The sequence below is a fragment of the Bison bison genome, unplaced genomic scaffold, assembly GCF_000754665.1.
Source record: "Bison bison bison isolate TAMUID 2011002044 unplaced genomic scaffold, Bison_UMD1.0 scf7180017864068, whole genome shotgun sequence".
Lineage (NCBI taxonomy): Eukaryota > Metazoa > Chordata > Mammalia > Artiodactyla > Bovidae > Bison > Bison bison.
The window spans coordinates 3,635,284-3,652,783 of NW_011494640.1; the positions used below are offsets into that span (position 1 = coordinate 3,635,284).

The following is a 17,500-nucleotide window of genomic DNA, read 5'->3' on the forward strand; positions in this document are numbered from 1 at the left end:
CTCGATGGACGTGAGTCTGAGTGAACTCCGGGAGTTGGTGATGGACAGGGAGGCCTGGCGTGCTGTGATTCATGGGGTCACGAAGAGTCGGACACGACTGAGCGACTGAACTGAACTGAACTGAACTGAGCTTGTTCACTGTATCTGATGAGTTGTCCCCCAAGAGGGACAACTCGGCCACTATTAATAAACAAAAAGGAGGCGTGGCACCAAGGGACATGATGGATGCCAGGCAGCAATCACCCTGGCACTGAGGGACAAATCTGACCTACCAAGGGATTTGTAATCAAAAGGAAAAATGATAAAATAAATTTTCATGAACTGAGTTAGGTATTGGGAAGCCATTCCAACTAATACATGATTTACCTTAAAGTTTATAGTGACCGAAGTGGCCTGTTTAATGGCCTCTTGAATGTATATCTGCTTTTGCTATTAAGGAAAAAAAACGCATAAAAAAAAAAAAAACTAGAGGACATCATCATTCACGCACACGGGGCTCCAAAATCACTGCAGATGGTGACTGCAGCCATGAAATTAAAAGACGCTTACTCCTTGGAAGAAAGTTATGACCAACCTAGATAGCATATTGAAAAGCAGAGACATTGCTTTGCCAACAAAGGTCCGTCTAGTCAAGGCTATGGTTTTTCCTGTGGTCATGTATGGATATGAGAGTTGGACTGTGAAGAAAGCTGAGCGCCGAAGAATTGATGCTTTTGAACTGTGGTGTTGGAGAAGACTCTTGGGAGTCCCTTGGACTGCAAGGAGATCCATCCAGTCCATTCTAAAGGAGATCAGCCCTGGGATTTCTTTGGAAGGAATGATGCTAAAGCTGAAACTCCAGTACTTTGGCCACCTCATGCGAAGAGTTGACTCATTGGAAAAGACTCTGATGCTGGGAGGGATTGGGGGCAGGAGGAGAAGGGGATGACAGAGGATGAGATGGCTGGATGGCATCACTGACTTGATGGACGTGAGTCTGAGTGAACTCCGTGAGATGGTGATGGACAGGGAGGCCTGGTGTGCTGCGATTCATGGGATCGCAAAGGGTCAGACACGACTGAGTGACTGAACTGAACTGAACTCAGTAAGAACGATACTTACAATGATAGTAATCAGGCTGTCAATCTGATGAACTCAGAAGTTTCTATGATACAAAAAGTCATCCTCTAGAACTGCACGGCCCTTGATATTTTAACAGCTGTTCAAGGAGGAACTTATAAGACATACTGAATGCTAGGTTTTATACCTGATGAGTTTCTAATGTGACAAACCTCATGATGTATATGAAAAAAAAATTAAATCTCCTCTGAAGGATCCTCTTCCCAGTTTAGAGAAAACGGTTTGGGTCAGGGGGCTCTTGGCACAAGACTCTGCCAGTGAAGCTGCAAAGTTGCTGTTAACTGCCTCTCCTGCTGTGCCTCACCTACACCTGCTAGAATAATGCTATGTACATCCAGCCACTACTCTGTGGACCCCCAAACTTCTCTAGCTGTAGCAGAGAGAGCTTCACTCCTCTAACTAGGGAGATGGCAATGCTCATTCTCAGCAGGAAGTAGTTACAGAAGAATGACCTTTGGCTCTGTGCCCCTCAAGAAAGAAGAGTGAAATATCTCAGTGTTGGGGGTGCTGTGTAAGTAGATTGGGTAGGGGTCCCTGGAGGTAGCGAGCCAGACACGACTTTCTTAAATAAGAGAAGCCACTTCAGCCCTAAGCCATTCGATGATCTGAGCCTGGCCACAGTGCTTGCTCTTGCAGAAGAATGGGTCTCAGTAGTTGATTTTAAGGGAACAAAAGAAGGTAAAAACAAACAGCTATTACCAGGCCAGGGAGCTAACTTCACCAGATTGGAGATGATACATCAGTTGTAAAGACTCCTAGTTCTGTTCCAATGGTAAAGATTAGCCTGAAGCTGTTTTGCAAAATTCAACCACCCTTGACAATGCTCAACTACCAGGTTAACTGGAACCTATGAATGATGATGTTGACCTTTTCTGATGCCTGTGACTTCAATCAACTATCATATGGACTCTGCCAACTTCTGCCCCAATTCTATGCTGAACCCTCCTTGGCTGAAGCCCCTTTAGGAGCCTGCATGCATCCTAACTTAAAACGTCCCCAATTTTGCTATCTGGGGAGACACTGCTTTGGGAAAGATCCCCCATGTTATTCCTACTTGCTGCAAGTAATAAATCCTTCCTTCTCCCACCCTGGATTAGTGGTGTCTTTTGGCTTGACACCCATCAAGAGGCAAACCCGGTTTTCGGAAGCTGAGGAGGGAGCATGGGTACCAGAGGGCCATGTGTTTGCTCATGTTAGTTTATAAGGCAGTGTATGTACAAGAATTTTCTGGAAGAGTAACTTGTATGGCGTCAACTGTGTTCTCATCTACAGTTTGAGCTCACTTGCTGCCAGCCTAGTCTGTTGCCCCTCAGACTATAATCAGGCCTACTCCTATTGTTGGGAAGGAAGAAATTTTTTCCTACCTTTCCAGGTTTTTCTGGTCTAAGAATTAAACTGTCATGAGATAGATTAACAGGAGAAAATCAAACAAAACATGGGAGAGACTCAGGAAAGCTGAGTAACTCACTAAAATGGCTGAAAGCTTCACTTTAAATACCATCTTCAGCTAATGACAAAAGAGAATGTTGGGCTAGTGATTCAGGACTTAGAAGGGGAGGAAGGAAATTCACATGAAGGTGGAAAAGCAAATGTTTGATAAACAAATGTTTACAACGTACGGACTGGGCAGAGACAATGGGACACACACAGGAATTAAAAAAACAAAACAGATTTTGAAAGGTTCCTCCTGTCTACCATACCTAGTCCATCCTAGAGTTATCTGTGATGATAGCTCTCTCCCTTTTAGAAGCAGGTCATCTATCTACATTCTTTAGACAGTGAAGGTAAAGTCAGAGTTTCTTCTTGAGTCTTTTGGATCCTGATTGTTTTCAGCTTGAAACAATCCACATGCCCAAGAGACATCCTGAAAGTCAAAGTGAAAGTCACTCAGTCGTGTCTGATTCTTTGTGACCCCATGGACTATACAGTCCATGGAATTCTCCAAGCCAGAATACTGGAGTGGGTAGCAAGTTCCCTTCTCCAGGGATTGAACCCAGGTCTCCCACATTGTAGGCAGATTCTTAACCAGCTGAGCCACAAGGGAAGCCCAAGAATACTGGAGTGGGCAGCCTATTCCTCCCTTCTCCAGTGGATCTTTCCGACCCAGGAATTGAATAGGGGTCTCCTGCATTGCAAGCGGATTCTTTATCAACTGAGCTATGAGGAGAAGCCCAAAAGATATTCTGGAATGCCAAATTTTACTCCCCTCCAGCATTTTGACCTAAAGGTCTAAACTTCAAATCCAAAGATGAAAGAAATAAGGCAACTCCCTCAACTGTCTGCCTTGTAAACCTTAGAATGGCACAAGAGTCTGAAGGCAGGATATGGTCAAGAGACGAGAATTCCATTCCTGTGACACAGGATGAGGGACCCCGACTGGGCAGTCTTTGGAAAGTGTTAGTCGCCCAGTCGCATCTGACTCTTTGCAATGCCAAGGAATCCGCCAGGCTCCTCTGTCCATGGGATTCTCCAAGGCAAGAATACTGGAGTGGGTTGCTATTCCCTTCTGCAGGGGATCTTCCTGACCCAGGGATTGAACCTGGGTTTCCAGTACTGCAGGCAGATTCTTTACTATCTGAAACACCAGGGAAGCCAGGGAAGTCTTTGAAAAGTGTTCCCTTTACTGCAGACAGTTGAGAGGCAGGTTGCGGGGGCAGGAGGAATCTTTGGAGGTGGTGGACTGGTTGGGAGGCCTGAGGGCTGTGGGAAGGAAGCTGCAGGTGGGGGAGAGGGAGGAAAGCACAGGAGAGCCATGGAGGAAGCTTCTAAGGATTGGGTTCAGAAAGATGCAGGAAAAACAGAATCACAGATTTCTAAAGCCAGTGAGGATAATTCAGTCCCAACCTTCCAAAAAGACCAAACGAAGTCATCTCGCCAAAAACGAGGTCCATCCTTCTTTTAAAGGCAGGCAGCACAGCAACACATTGTTTATTAACCTCAGAGCCCAAGTCCTTAACTTTAAATCAACTTCATGATTAGTAACCTCAAAATGCAGGAAAGGCTGATTAAAAAAAAAATTTTTTTGTCTGCAAAAGAATCGGACACGACTTAGTGACTGAACAACAGCGACAACAATCCTATGAATGATACACGTCTTTTTATGTCTTGAAAATATTTTATTTTGAATTTTTACTTTAAACTCAAGGATTCATAGCAAAATCTGTGCTCAGGTCTGCTGTTCCCTTGAAGTGACCTCACTTCAGGTCAGCCCCTAATTGCCTGCTATCTTCGTTAGCAAACCAGGACACAAAGGACACAACCGAGCTCTTCCAAAGGCTCCTCTGCCCCGGCTGTCTCTATAGGTCTGAAATAAAGCGACTGTGCCCTGCTCTGCTGAGGACTAAAAATTAAAATTCAGGGAACTTTTCTATTATTTTCAGAATCAGCCTTGGGAGCTATGGTCTCTCACTGGGAGTTGATTGGGCAAGATTTGCACTGAAGTGTCCTAAGAGGAGACATAAAACCCAGCACTGTTTCTTTATCATGACCTGCAGCCCCCAGTCACACAGTCCTGTGCTTGTGCTTGGCTCTGTGGGCTTGCTGCAGACACAAGATGACCCGGGAGGATCATAGTTTTATTTTTCAAGTTCTATAGCATTTCCATGGGTGGCAGCTGGTGTGTTAGCAGCAAGGTGAGCAGGGAAGGCAGTAGGGGGAAGACACTCGGGCAGCTGTGTCAGACCCTCCTCAACCCCAGGATACAGCTCAGGGTGCTGAAAAGGCTGCTGCGATAAAAACGCCTTACCAAGGAAACACCATTCTAATAAAGCAGGCTAAACAGAACTGTGTAAATGGATATGTTGCTGTTTTAGTCGCTAACTAGTGTCCAGCTCTTTGTGACCCCATCAACTGTAGCCCTCCAGGCTCCTCTATCCATGGAATTTTCCAGACAAGAATACTGGACTGGGTTGCCATTTCCTCCTCCAGGGGACCTTCCTGATCCAGGGTTCAAAGTCATGTCTCCTGCTTGGCAGGTGCATTCTTTACCACTGAGCCACCAGGGAAGTCCCGGAAAATGGATATGCAATTCACTTTATGAAGTAATTTTTAAGCATTTTTGGGCTTTTGACCCTGTGCTGTATATGAGGAGAAGAGATTTAAAAAAATTAAGCATGATGTTAAGGTCCGGTCGGATGATAGATGTGCATACAAATGGCACTGACAGGTGCTGTAGGGGCAGCGAGGTGGGAAAATGGGCTCTGACAGGGAGGGCGGGGCTCTTCCCATCTACGCACATCCTCAGAAAGGCCAACCTGCCTCCTTTCCAGATTTCAGCAGGGACCCCACGCTGCACGTTCTCTGCGCTAGGGAAGTCTGTGGTCCTCATCCTCCTAGTGGGAGCTAATCTCCCCTCCTGGAGTTTAGGTCCTGAAATTCCCACTTCTTTCATCAGGCTCCTCTGTCCATGGAATTTTCCAGGCAAGAATACTGGAGTGAGTTGCTATTTCCTTCTCCAGGGGATCTTCTCGACCCAGGGATCGAACCTGGGTCTCCTGTACTGTAGGTCTAAGCCACCAGGGAAGCCCCTTCCTTCATGGTTCCTGTACTGTAGGTCTAAGCCACCAGGGAAGCCCCTTCCTTCATGGTTCCAAAGCTTTGTTCCTTCTTTCTTCATCAGCAACATCTCTGATTCGCCTCCCTATGCAGCCTACAAACATACTCCAATATCTCCCCCCGCCTCACTTAAAAAAAAAAAAACAGGAAAAAAAACCCTCAAAATCTTATTTTTACTACAATGACAATATCAATTCACTGCAGAAAACTTAAAAATATATATATATGTGGGAAAAGGAGAAGGAAAAAAAAATCTCCTATGAATCCACCATTGGGAATTAACTACTATTTCTATTTTGGTGCATATTTAATTCCTATATCTTCAACACCTTGTATAGTGTCTCAACATAGCAAATCTTCAATGAGTATTTACTAAATGAATGAAGGAAGGAATAATAACACTTTCATGGAAGATGTGACATTTTAGCTGAGTCTCATAGGATAAGTAGGATTCATGTTAGTAGGGATGAAGGGAAGGACACTCTAGGAAGTGGAAAAAGCATATGCAAAGTCTCAGTAGTAGAACAATTCTGTATGAGGCCAAATGAACCGGTCAGCAGAGGTTGAGGGGCTGAAGGATGGCCACGCAATGCGAGAAGGGGCTGGTGGAGGCCTGCGCTGGTCATGCTCTGGAGATTACGGACTTTCGTGGATAATCATAACCCACTGTCCCACTGTAAGAGGATACTAAGTAGTAGTGTAATGGGACCAGATTCAGCTTCTAAAAGTCACCTAACACCACTGGGGAAACGGAAGGACGAGGCCATAAACAGCCTTTGTCAACCAGGGAGGATGGTGAGTAGGGACAGTGACTGTGGCGATAGGAAAGGAAGAACTGATGAGAGACGCTTGGCAAAGGTAGAGCTGTTATCACTTAGAACTGCCGGGATGTGGCAGGGGTGAGGTGGGCTAGACAGTGAAGATCTGAGTGGTTCAGAGGGATGCTGATGCCATTTCAGATCTGAGGACGGAGGGCTTACCCTCTGGTTGGAGCAGGAGTGTTTTTTTCTGCATCACGAGACGGGAAGGATGACTCCGAAGGGAGGAACTTCAGCAGACCCAGCTGGCTGATCTCTCTGGTTTCCCAGAAGGAAAACTGAAAGTCACCTGGGGGAATCATTGGTCTCGAAGTAGAGAGGAATGGAAGCAAAGTTGGAAGCCAGAACCAAGAATAAAGTTTTTTTTAATACCATTTCACACTTATTTATCTTTATTATTAACTGCAAAGTTATTCGTTTTTTGGTTTTGTTTTTTTTTTTTTTGCCACCATACACAGCATGTGAGATCCTCCCCAACCAGTGATAGAACCCGTGCTCCTGAGCTGGGAGCACATTCTTAACCACTGGACTGCGAGGATGTCCAAGAATAAGGGCTTGAAACAAATACATAAGCAACAAATAAAAGGATCCCTCTAAGCAGCACTGAAGGTCCAGCTGAAAAAAGGCAGCCTGGACTGGCACATCCCACAGTGCCCCTACAATGTCTGCTGTTCAGAAAGAGGTGTTAGGTGGGGACTGGAAACACTTCCCCAGAGCCACGAGGAGTGGCCAATGACCTGCAGGGTGCTCTAAGGTGGCGGCTGAGAAGGGCTGACCCCTGCTGAGGTCAGGTCCCGGAAGGTGGGCTGGGGAGCTGCCACACAGCGGAAAGCTCAGCCACACCCTAAAAGCCACTCTTCCCATGTGAGTAAAGATGGTCCAGGAACGAGGAAAGACTCGAGTCCCAAGAACTCTCTGGAATCCACGCATTTCTAGCAGAGAAGACAGAGGAAAAAAAAGAATAGGAAAAAAATTCCCACTTTAAAGGTTTCCTAGATTTTATTCCGAATGAGAGACTGGAGGCTCATTAAAAAGGACAGAAAGATGAGACCTGATTTCTGATTTAGAAGACTCCCTCGGACCGCTGTGTAGGGAGAAGATGAAGTGGGGTAGGAGCCGAAGGTCGGGGGACAGCTGGGAGGCCCCTGGAGTCCAGGTGGAGGAGGGTGGCAGCTTGGAGGCAGTCGTCAGTGCTGACAGTGGTGAGGAAGAGGAGGTGCTGGAGACAAAGCTGAGGTGACTCACTGCTGGCCAGGAGGTGAGGGGTCAGAAGATGACCGGAGTCAACAATGACTGGGGCTGGGGGCTACAGAAGTGGCTGAAAGAGGTGCACCATGGACTGGGGCTGAACTGGGCTCCCCCTGGAGTACATGCTTGTGTTCTGCCTGAGCCAGACAGCACAGCCAGGACACACAGGCTGTGAATTGCTACTGTAACTGCGAGACTCTTCCTTTATTATTCTGACCTCTGACCTGAGATTTTAGGGTTCCCAGGCTTTAGGACTTAGGTATCAAGTTAGATTCATTGTCTGTGACCTTCTTTAAAGTGTAACATTGGTGTTTATTTCCCAAAGGTGACTTCAAATTGAGACCTCTGATGAGCCAGGGCCTGTGGACATGGTCTCTGTTTTGCAGGAGCTTGGTGCCCAGTGAGACAGACGTGCTGGAGGTAACCAGATATGAGATTGCACTGACATGGTCGGAGAGGATTTCATGGGTCCAGAGCTGGACTTCCAAAGCACAAGGTTCAGCTGGGTGTGTTTCCCTTAGGAAAACATAGAATCAGAGCTATCTAGATCAGAGGACAACACTCTTACCACCAATATGTGAGAAACACGCCAAAAACCAGATCTTTCAGAGTTTTTCATTCTAAAAACCTGAACACTGGCTTAAGGAAACTATTAACATATATGACACCAAGGTTTCCTAGTAGATACTTAAAAAAATCTACTGGGTGTTTAAAAACAGTTAGAATAGGCTTTCTATAGCTCTACAAAGTAAGGCATTCCAGTAGATGAAGGAAAAAAACAAAACCTTTCTCCACTTCAGCTCCAGGGGAGACTGGCAGCCATGCCTGATGCTGCTGGCCATGCCCCAGCTCCTTTGAAGTCCAAGCCCTTGCACTATGAGAAGCCACCACTGTGTACTAACCAAGTCTCAGGCTTACTGGGTTCTTGATGCGTGCTGCTTTCCTCCTTACCAGCCTTCTCTGACACCCTGTACTAAGCCGCTTCAGTCATGTCTGACTCTTTCAGACCCTATGGACCATTGCTCATCAGGCTCCTTGGTCCATGGGATTCTCCAGGCAAGAATACTGGGGTGGGTTGCCATGCCCTCCTCTAGGGGATTTTCCCAACCCAGGGACTGAATCCATGTCTCTTATGGATTCACTGGCAAGCAGGTTCTTTACCACTAGCACCACCTGGGAAGTTCTCTTTGGCCCCCTGAACCACCCCATCTTTTTTCCCACCCCTCCCTACCAACTCATGAGTTTGGGCAAGCTCTGGGAGATGGTGAAGGATAGGGAAGCCTGGCGTGCTACAGTCCATGGGGTCGCAAAGAGATGGACATGACTGAGTGACTGAACAACAACCCCACCAACTCAGGCTCTCCTTTGCCAGTGTCTTCAACAAACACTAGCTCCTGGACACGAGTTTGGGATCTGAACAAGCACTAGCTCCTGGACACGAGTTTGGGATCTGAACTCTCATGTATCTTGACTGTGAGCAGGAAGACACTTATTGTCACTACACTCCAGGACTAACTGATCAGGTCAACCCACCGTGTGGCCTCTTGTTCTGAGTAGGATGTCTGACTGCAGCACAAGGAGTATGGTTAGTGAGTCTTGCTCCATGACTGTCCCAGGTCCAAAGCCTCACACTTCCTCTTTGACTGGGTTTGCCAGAGGCCCGGCATCCCTTCCTGGACCCTGTGCCTCCTTCACACCTGCTCTCCAGCCCCTCGTGCCAGAAGGCTTGGTCACCAGACACTGCCTCCGACAGAAAACCTACAGACCAACCAAGTTTTCAGAGTCTACCTCTTCCGAGTGCTTCTTTTATGACCCTCATATTTTAGAAGCTTGTTAGATCAGGAAGCTTTTTATTTCTTGGGTCTGACCCTGGCAGGCTTAGTTCAGATTCAAAGTTCTTTTCTGTTGACTCAAGTTAGTTTTCCTCTAACTTTCAGGCTTTTATTTTTCTGTTTAGTTAAACTTTTGCAAAAATAAACATTTATAAAAATATGGAAGTAATACATATTTTTGAAAAACACTAGAAAATACAAAAAAGTAGAAAAAGTTACTCATAGCCTTGCTACCCAAACACAACCATTACTGGCATTCTATTTTATTTCCTTCTGGTCTTTTTCCATTCATTTTTTTTCCCCCATGCAAGTTCCCACTTTCACAGAAATATGATTGCTGGCCTACTGTCTTCACATTTCTTTCTTCGTATTTCAGGTAGTGTTTGCTTCTTAACTCTTAAAAAGGAACTTATTATCAGATATTCAAAGTCACAAAACCCAAATGTTATGTAGGTAACTTGTTTTGATTCCCCTGTGGATTGGAGTGGATTGTCTCTCAATTGGAGACAATCTGGGAAATGAAATTATGAACTAGGTTTTAAATGACACCGAGGCACTAATATTAACTGTTAGGTGTGCCAATGGCATTGTGGTTATATAAGGAAATATCCAAATTTTTTAGAGCCACATATGAAAATACGTATGCATGAAATGACGTGATGTCTATGGTTTGCTTTAAAATGCTTTAGCAAAGAAAAGACGGTTGTTAAATCTAGGAGATAGGGATGGTGGATTTATTGTGCTATTTTCTGCACTTTCATGTATATTTGAAATTTTTCAAAATAAAAATAAAAAAATTAAAGTGGCCACATTTCAAACAGTGAAGTGGTTTTAAAGGCTTGTTAAGAAGAACAGCAGTCCTCTGCCCCTCCCCAGGGGTAACCACTGTCATCTCTCAGTAGATTATTTTGGTATTTACTTTCACAATTCTATACAATCTGCCGGATTACTTCTTCTTGATTTTTCAGTTTTAGGCATCATTCACAAACTTTTTCACTATAGAAGGGGCAAATTAACTCTTCTTGCCACACATGCTCCCTTCCCCCAACCACACACACACACACGTAAGCATTCCCAGGCCCTCATCCTACCAATAAAATTACATAATCACTATGAGAATTAACTATTACAACTATGTAAATACTCAAGGTTACTATTCTTCCCTATACAGCTTTTTATTTTTAGTGAAATTAGTAACTGTTTTGTTTCAATTTGGTTGGTTTTTCTGTCTGCTCTGTACATTAATCCACTTCAAGCTTTCCATCAATTGTTTAAAACAGTGGTTCTTGAAGTACGGTCTATGGACTCCATTCAGGGATCCATGAGGTCAAAACTATTTTCGTAATAGTATTAATACTAAGGCATCAGGTGGCCTTTTCTGTGTATGTTCCATTTATATTGATGGCCCAGAAGCACTGGTGGGGAAAACTGTTGATGCTTGGCATGAATCACACAACAGCAAGTGCTGCCAGAGGTCAGGGTCTCGTCACTGGCTCACACTGACAGGAAAGTAAAAACCTCCTTCACTTAAGCATGTTCCTGATGAAGCGGTAAGGAACTTACCGCGTTTATTGCTTTTACTGTGGCTCAACTCTTGTGTACTTGTCTTTTCCACTTAGCAGCATGGCCAAGTATGACGGCTGTCTTGGGGAAAAGCACTTACATACTTTGTAGTGAGGTGAAATGACCATCTTTTTTTACAGAACACCATTTTTTACTTGGAGGAAGAATGACACATTATGGTTATCTGGCACGTCAAGAAAAACAACGAACGTTATCCATTGCTAATGATAAAATTCAAGCTGTCATAAAAATTAGAATTTTGGAAACCTTGTATCATATACCCATGTAAATGATACATGTTTTCCAATACTTAGACTTGTCTAGGATCTGTAGACAAGTAGACACTAATAAATGTGACTTTTTAATATAATGAAATGTGTCCACATTTAAAAAATCAGACTACTAGTCTGAAAATACCAGCCAGTTCAGTTACTTAGTCGTGTCTGACTCTGCAACTCCATGGACTGCAGCACACCAGGCTTCCCTGTCCTTCATGGCTGAGTTTGCTCAAACTCATGTCCACTGAGCCAGTGATGCCTTCCAGCCCTCTCATCCTCTGTTGCCCCCCTTTCCTCTTGCCCTCAATCTTTCCCAGCATCAGGGTCTTTTCCAATGAGTCAGTTCTTCCCATCAGGTAGCCAAAGTATTGGACCTTTAGCTTCAGCATCAGTCCTTCCAATGAATATTCAGGATTGATTTCCTTTTAGATTGACTGGTTTGATCTCCTTGCAGTCCAAGGGACTCTCAAGAGTCTTCTCCAACCCACAGTTCGAAAGCATCAATTCTTTGGTGCTCAACCTTCTTTATGGTCCAACTCTCACATCTATACGTGACTATTGGATAAAAAATCATGCATGAATAAAAATCCATTCAAAGTGTAAAACAGATGGATAGATTTTAATGTAACCCAGTATAAAAGTTCAAGTTGATGTGGTGTTGGTCTACTGGGGCTGCCATAACAAAATACCATAGACCGGGGAGCTTGAACAATTTCTTTCTCATAGTTCTGGAGGCTGGGAAATCCAAGACCAAGATGGCAATCAATTCAGTTTCTGGTGCCAGCTTTCTTCCTGACTTGCAGATGGTCACCTTCTGACCTGCTCCAATCTGATCCCCTGTTTTCTGCATCTGCATAGAGCTGGTACCCTGGGAATTTTCTTCACCATCATCTAGGTCAGGGGTCAACAAATTATGGTCTGTGGGCCAAATTCAGTCAGTCACTTGTTTTTAAGAGAAGTTTTAGTGGGTCACAGCCTGCTCACATTATTTATATAGTCTTCTTTCATGAGTAACTCTAACAGACCACATGGTGTCCAAAAACAGGTTTACTAACTGGTCCCCGACAAGGAAGTCTGGTGACTTGTGATCTAGGTAAGTCTTTCACTTCTTTATTGTATGGGTTTATTAGTTTCCCGAGTCCCATGTCTTCCTCCTTCCTGATTTACTCTTTCTTCTTGGTGAAAGCTTCCTGAGAAAGGGTATGTAAGATGAACATTTTTTGTTTGAGACCTTGCAAGTCTGAAAATGTCCTTTCCTACTCTCACATTATATCGATGGCTTAGTTAGGTACAGCATTTTAGCACGGAGGTCACAGTCTTCCAGAAATTAGAGAACTTGGCTTCATTGTCATCTAACTTCTAGGGTTCTAACAAAAAAGTCTGAAGTTTTTTCTGAGTTCTGATCTACTGTATGAGCCTCTTTCTTTCTTTTTTATTCTTCTTCTTAGCAGCCTATAGGATCTTTTCTTTATCCTCAGTGCTCTGAAATTCTATGGCAATGTGGCTTGGAGACAGTGTTCCCATTACCGTGCTGGGCAGTGTGCTCTTTTGGCCTGGAGGGTCACACCCTGTGGTGATGGGGCATCTCTCTGAATGATCGTGTTGATGATTTCTTCTTTCTCTGTTCCCTATTTCTGGAATGGTCACTGAATAGATGTTGGATATCTTGGACTGGTGCTCTACTTTTCTGTCTTATTCTGGGACAATTTTTCAACTTTATCTTCCAATCTGAACCCTGAGACTTCATTTCTTCTATCATGTTTTTAATTTCATGCTGTTAATGGAATTTTTAAAAAAGAGCTCCTCCCCCTGCCCCCTTCTGAATGTTTCTTTTTCAAAGTACCTAGATCTTGTAGTATAGATACTTTCTTTTAGAAAGGGACTCTCTGAGGATACAAAAAAGTTTCTTCTCCTTATGTGTTGTTAGTCATTCAGTCATGTCTGACTCTTTTGCAACCCCATGGACTGTAGTCTGCCAAGCTCCTCTGTCCATGGGATTTCCCAGGCAAGAATACTAGAGCGGTAGCCACTTCCTCCTCCATTCCTTGTGTAGTTTGTTTTGCTCCAGTTGTTCCCCACTTGTTTACTTTGGTTTTCCTGTTCCATGTTAGAGGCTTTCCTCTTGTCTCTATACAGGAGAGTGAAATGTGAAAAGGCTGATTTTTAGTGAAATCCTAAAAAGCTCTGCTTGAGTGGGTGGAGCTTGTTGTCCACAGGGTTTACTGTAGGGAAATACAGCTGGGCTGCTGGTTGGGAAATCCTTGAGGTTTTTATCTTTAAATCTTCACCACTCAGATTCCTCAGAGAAAGATTTTCCTATCTTCTGAGTCAAGGGTATAGGCTTGGCTACTAGAATTCTGAGGTTGCCGGGGAAGAAAAGATGGGCCTCTTAATGTTTGGTGTGCCAGCGTTCACTCAGCCTCCTGCAGTGGGTCATGACCACAGCTGTGTTTGGTGGCCCCCAGTTCAGCATCCTTTCCTTTATCCTGTCTTGGGGACAAATTTCTGATCTTCTACTAGGTTATGGAAGCGACAATCTTTTAAAGTAAACCTTCAACCAATACAGTTAGTCTCCTCTTCGCCCACCTCTCCCCTACTTCCCAGAGATAGCTGCTGCTGTCAATTTCTGAACTTCTTCAGGGTTCTTCTGTGTAAACTGGGTTGTTTCTTGGCTTTCGCTATTGTTGGCTCAGGATTTGGCTTTCTCGGGACTGCTAAGTCAGTTACCACTCATCCATCTGCTTCCCGGCTTCCAAATTTTTGTTGCTGTTGTCTCCTCTCCCATTCTCTTTGTCCTTGTGGGTTTATGTCTTAAAAAAAAATCTCTTCACTGTTGTTTTAGTGAGGTTTTGGGAGGGAATGAAAGTAAATGTGGGCATTTGATCCTCCATCTTTATTTGGAACCTCTTTACAATTAAATATCTTTTTTTTTTAAACTTCTATTTAATATTACAGCATAAACAGTTCCCATGTTCTTACATGGTCTCCATAATAGCTTTAGAAATTGTGCAGCACTGCACTGAGCTGGTACCATAGCTTCCCCAATCATTACCCTATTTTCAGAAGTTCAGTGTTGCTTCTGTTGTGGGGGAGGTGCCTAGTTTCTTCTGGAGTCATCTTTCATTTATCTGTCTCATTTATTCCCTATATTTAGGGAATGGCTCCTGACATCCTGCTCCCCTCTGCTCTCAGTCCATGGTTTCGTCGCCTTGGGCCTTGATTACAGCACGACCTCATGCAAATTTTGCTCCTCTTCAAACAGCACCATGATGCAGCACCCATCTTTCTTTTTTAAAAAAGATTTATTTAATCAGTTTTGGCTGTGTTGGGTCTTCGTTACTACACATGGGCTTTCTCTAGGTGCGGTGCGCAGGCTTCTCACTGCAGTGGCTTCTCTTGTTGTGGAGCACAGGCTCTTGGGCACACGCAGGCTTAGCTGCTCTGCAGGATGTGCAGTCTTCCCGGACGAGGGAGTGAGCCCATGTACCCTGCACTGGCAGGTGGATTCTTAACCACTGGACCACCAGGGAAGTCACAGCACTAATCTAAAATGTATCCTTTCTCATGACACTTCAGAGGAACCCTAACAGCCATCATTCATGGGGCCTGGCATTTGCAGGTCCCCATGGTTCGAGTCCACCTCACCTACCCAAACTCGCCACCCTTTCCCCAAATGACCCCCTTCACCCCGTCTGCTCTCCTAACTGCAGCCGGGGCCTGCCCACTGTCCCCTTCACGGACACCCTCTGCTGCGCGAGGCCTCCCCCACGGGACTCTGCTTACACCGTTTCTTCCTTCACGTGACACACTGAAAACCACTGAGGTTCAGCCTTCTAAACAGACTGAGAGCTTTTCTCCCATGTCCTCCTTGCTGGGGAGGCTCCTTCGCTGCCCTCTTCCTCCCACCACGGGGCTCCAGACCAACGCCAGGAACACGGTGGGTGCTTACGAGGAAGTCACCAAACAGAAGGGACATGTGTGTTAAGTCCTTACCTTGCCCTTCGGAGTTAGCGTCCAGATCACGGAGAAGGTCAGCTTGTCAGTCATGGGATTGAGGCTACACAGCTCTTCACACAGCAGCCTGGGAAGCATCGGGACAACCTATGGACAGGGAACAGGCTATGAGTGGCTTTGCCAGATTTGCAGCAGTTACCTGCCAGCAGAGAAGCAGCCCAGGGAGGGGGGGTTCCTTCCGGGGAATAGCCTGAGCTTCCAGAGTGAGATGAACATGGTGGAAGCTCTTTTCCCTGAAAATTCAGCAGAAAGACCACATTATCTGATACTTTTCCGTGAGGCTTTAACATTACATGGGAATGTGAACCGGAAAGCTGAGAACTGGTAATACAGGGAAAAATACATGATAGCAATAAAAAAAATAACTACATTTACTATATACTAAAATTGAAGCTCAAGACTCAAGAATGACTTGTACTTTTGGATATAACTATCTCAGTTCAATGGTATACCCTCTTCAATTAAAAAAAAAAAAAAAGAAATCCTCTTCAACGTACTTTCAAATGATGACTTACAGCCATCCTGGAATGTTATTTGTTTTCTCTAAAATTCCAAAGACAAAATGAGTGGCTCTTCCTGGATGTCCTGAGGATACTTCTGACTGTCTCCCTCCTGCCTTTAAATCTTTTCTTTCTCCCATAGTTTTGATTAATGACATCGACTCCCATCTACCTCCCAAACTAAAAACAGCCGTATTAACAGATGTTTACCCAGCACACTTACTGCAGGCCTCCAGGATGTGCAGTGTCAGGCACAGGGAGCACTGTAACGGAGCGGCAGCTGTGCACTAGCTGAGGTCAAGTTAGCTAGTCAAGATCCTTCCTCAGCAAAAGCAAAACAAACCCCAGTGGTATCTTACTCTGTGTGAAGAGTATTTGGACATTTATTCTGTTTTAATACGTTACAGTAACCTTTGATATGGAAAAGCCCACACCAGTAACAAAAAATGGTAGTAACTATATGGCATTACTCAGCATTATTCTGAAGGATGCTGAATCTTTTGTATATAAAAACCTAATGACCACCTGAAGACTTCTGGTAACAGCTTTTTTTTAAAAAACTTAATTTTATTTATTTATTTAATCTTGGGACACAGTCTTCGTTGCTGTGTGGGCTTTCTCTAGCTGTGGTGGGTGGGCTTCTCATTGCAGTGGCTTCTTTTGTTGCAGAACACAGGCTCTAGTGCACAGACCCAACAGTTGTGGCAGATGGGCTCAGCTGCTCCACAGCACGTGGGATCTTCCTGAGTCACGGATTGAACCTACGTCTACTGTACTGGCAGGCAGGCTCTTTACCACTGAGCCACCAGGGAAGCCCAAAAGCTTTTTATAAGGCACCTACTTTTGAAAAAATGTTCTTGCTATTGTTTCTGAACCATCTGTTCAGATGACACTGTATTTTCTTTGTTAACTTGTTTAATGAGTATTCAAAAGTGATCTAAATAATTAACATTTTCTTGCATGCATTGAGTGCTTTGCAAAATAACACTTATTAACCTGCATAAATGTACTATAAAAATGGAGAAAATTTTAATACCATATTGTCTCAGGATTGAATTGTAAAGATTTCACATAATTTCAGCCTTTGGACTAGGCTATGGACTGAATCATGTCTCCCCCACCCCCTAATTCCTACATTGAAGCCCTAACCCTCAATGTGACTGTACCCAATACAGTCACCTCCCAAAGGTGGGGTCTTTAGGTGTAATTAAGGTTAAATGAGGTCATAAGGGTGGGGCCCTGATCTGATAAGTAGAGAAGTCATTCGTGGCTCCCTGCCCTGCACACACACAGAAAGAAAGCCTTGTGAAGACCCACACAGCCCTACACAAGCCAGGAAGAGAGTCTCCACTAGGAACTGAACTGGCCAGCACCTTCATCTAGGACTTCCAGCCTCCAGAACTGTGAAAAAAAAATGCTCAGTCTATGGTATACTGTATGGCGGCCCAAGCTGAGTAAAACAGAGTAAATCGAGTTTGTTGAGTGAGCATTGTTGGGTTCTTCTCTGCACTGCATTACCAGACAATTATACCAACTGGTAGCTCAGCTGGTAAAGAATCCACCTGCAATGCAGG

At 44.5% G+C, this 17,500-nt stretch overlaps 1 protein-coding gene across 1 annotated transcript in view; it reads right to left on the reverse strand.

The window, feature by feature from the left end:
• Positions 1-17,500, reverse strand: part of DIS3L2 (DIS3 like 3'-5' exoribonuclease 2) — a 347,038-nt gene that overhangs the window by 93,848 nt on the left and 235,690 nt on the right. The window contains exon 12 of the mRNA XM_010837096.1: positions 15,406-15,513. Within this exon, the coding sequence (XP_010835398.1) occupies positions 15,406-15,513 (108 nt within the window). The remainder of the gene's footprint in view (positions 1-15,405; positions 15,514-17,500) is intronic.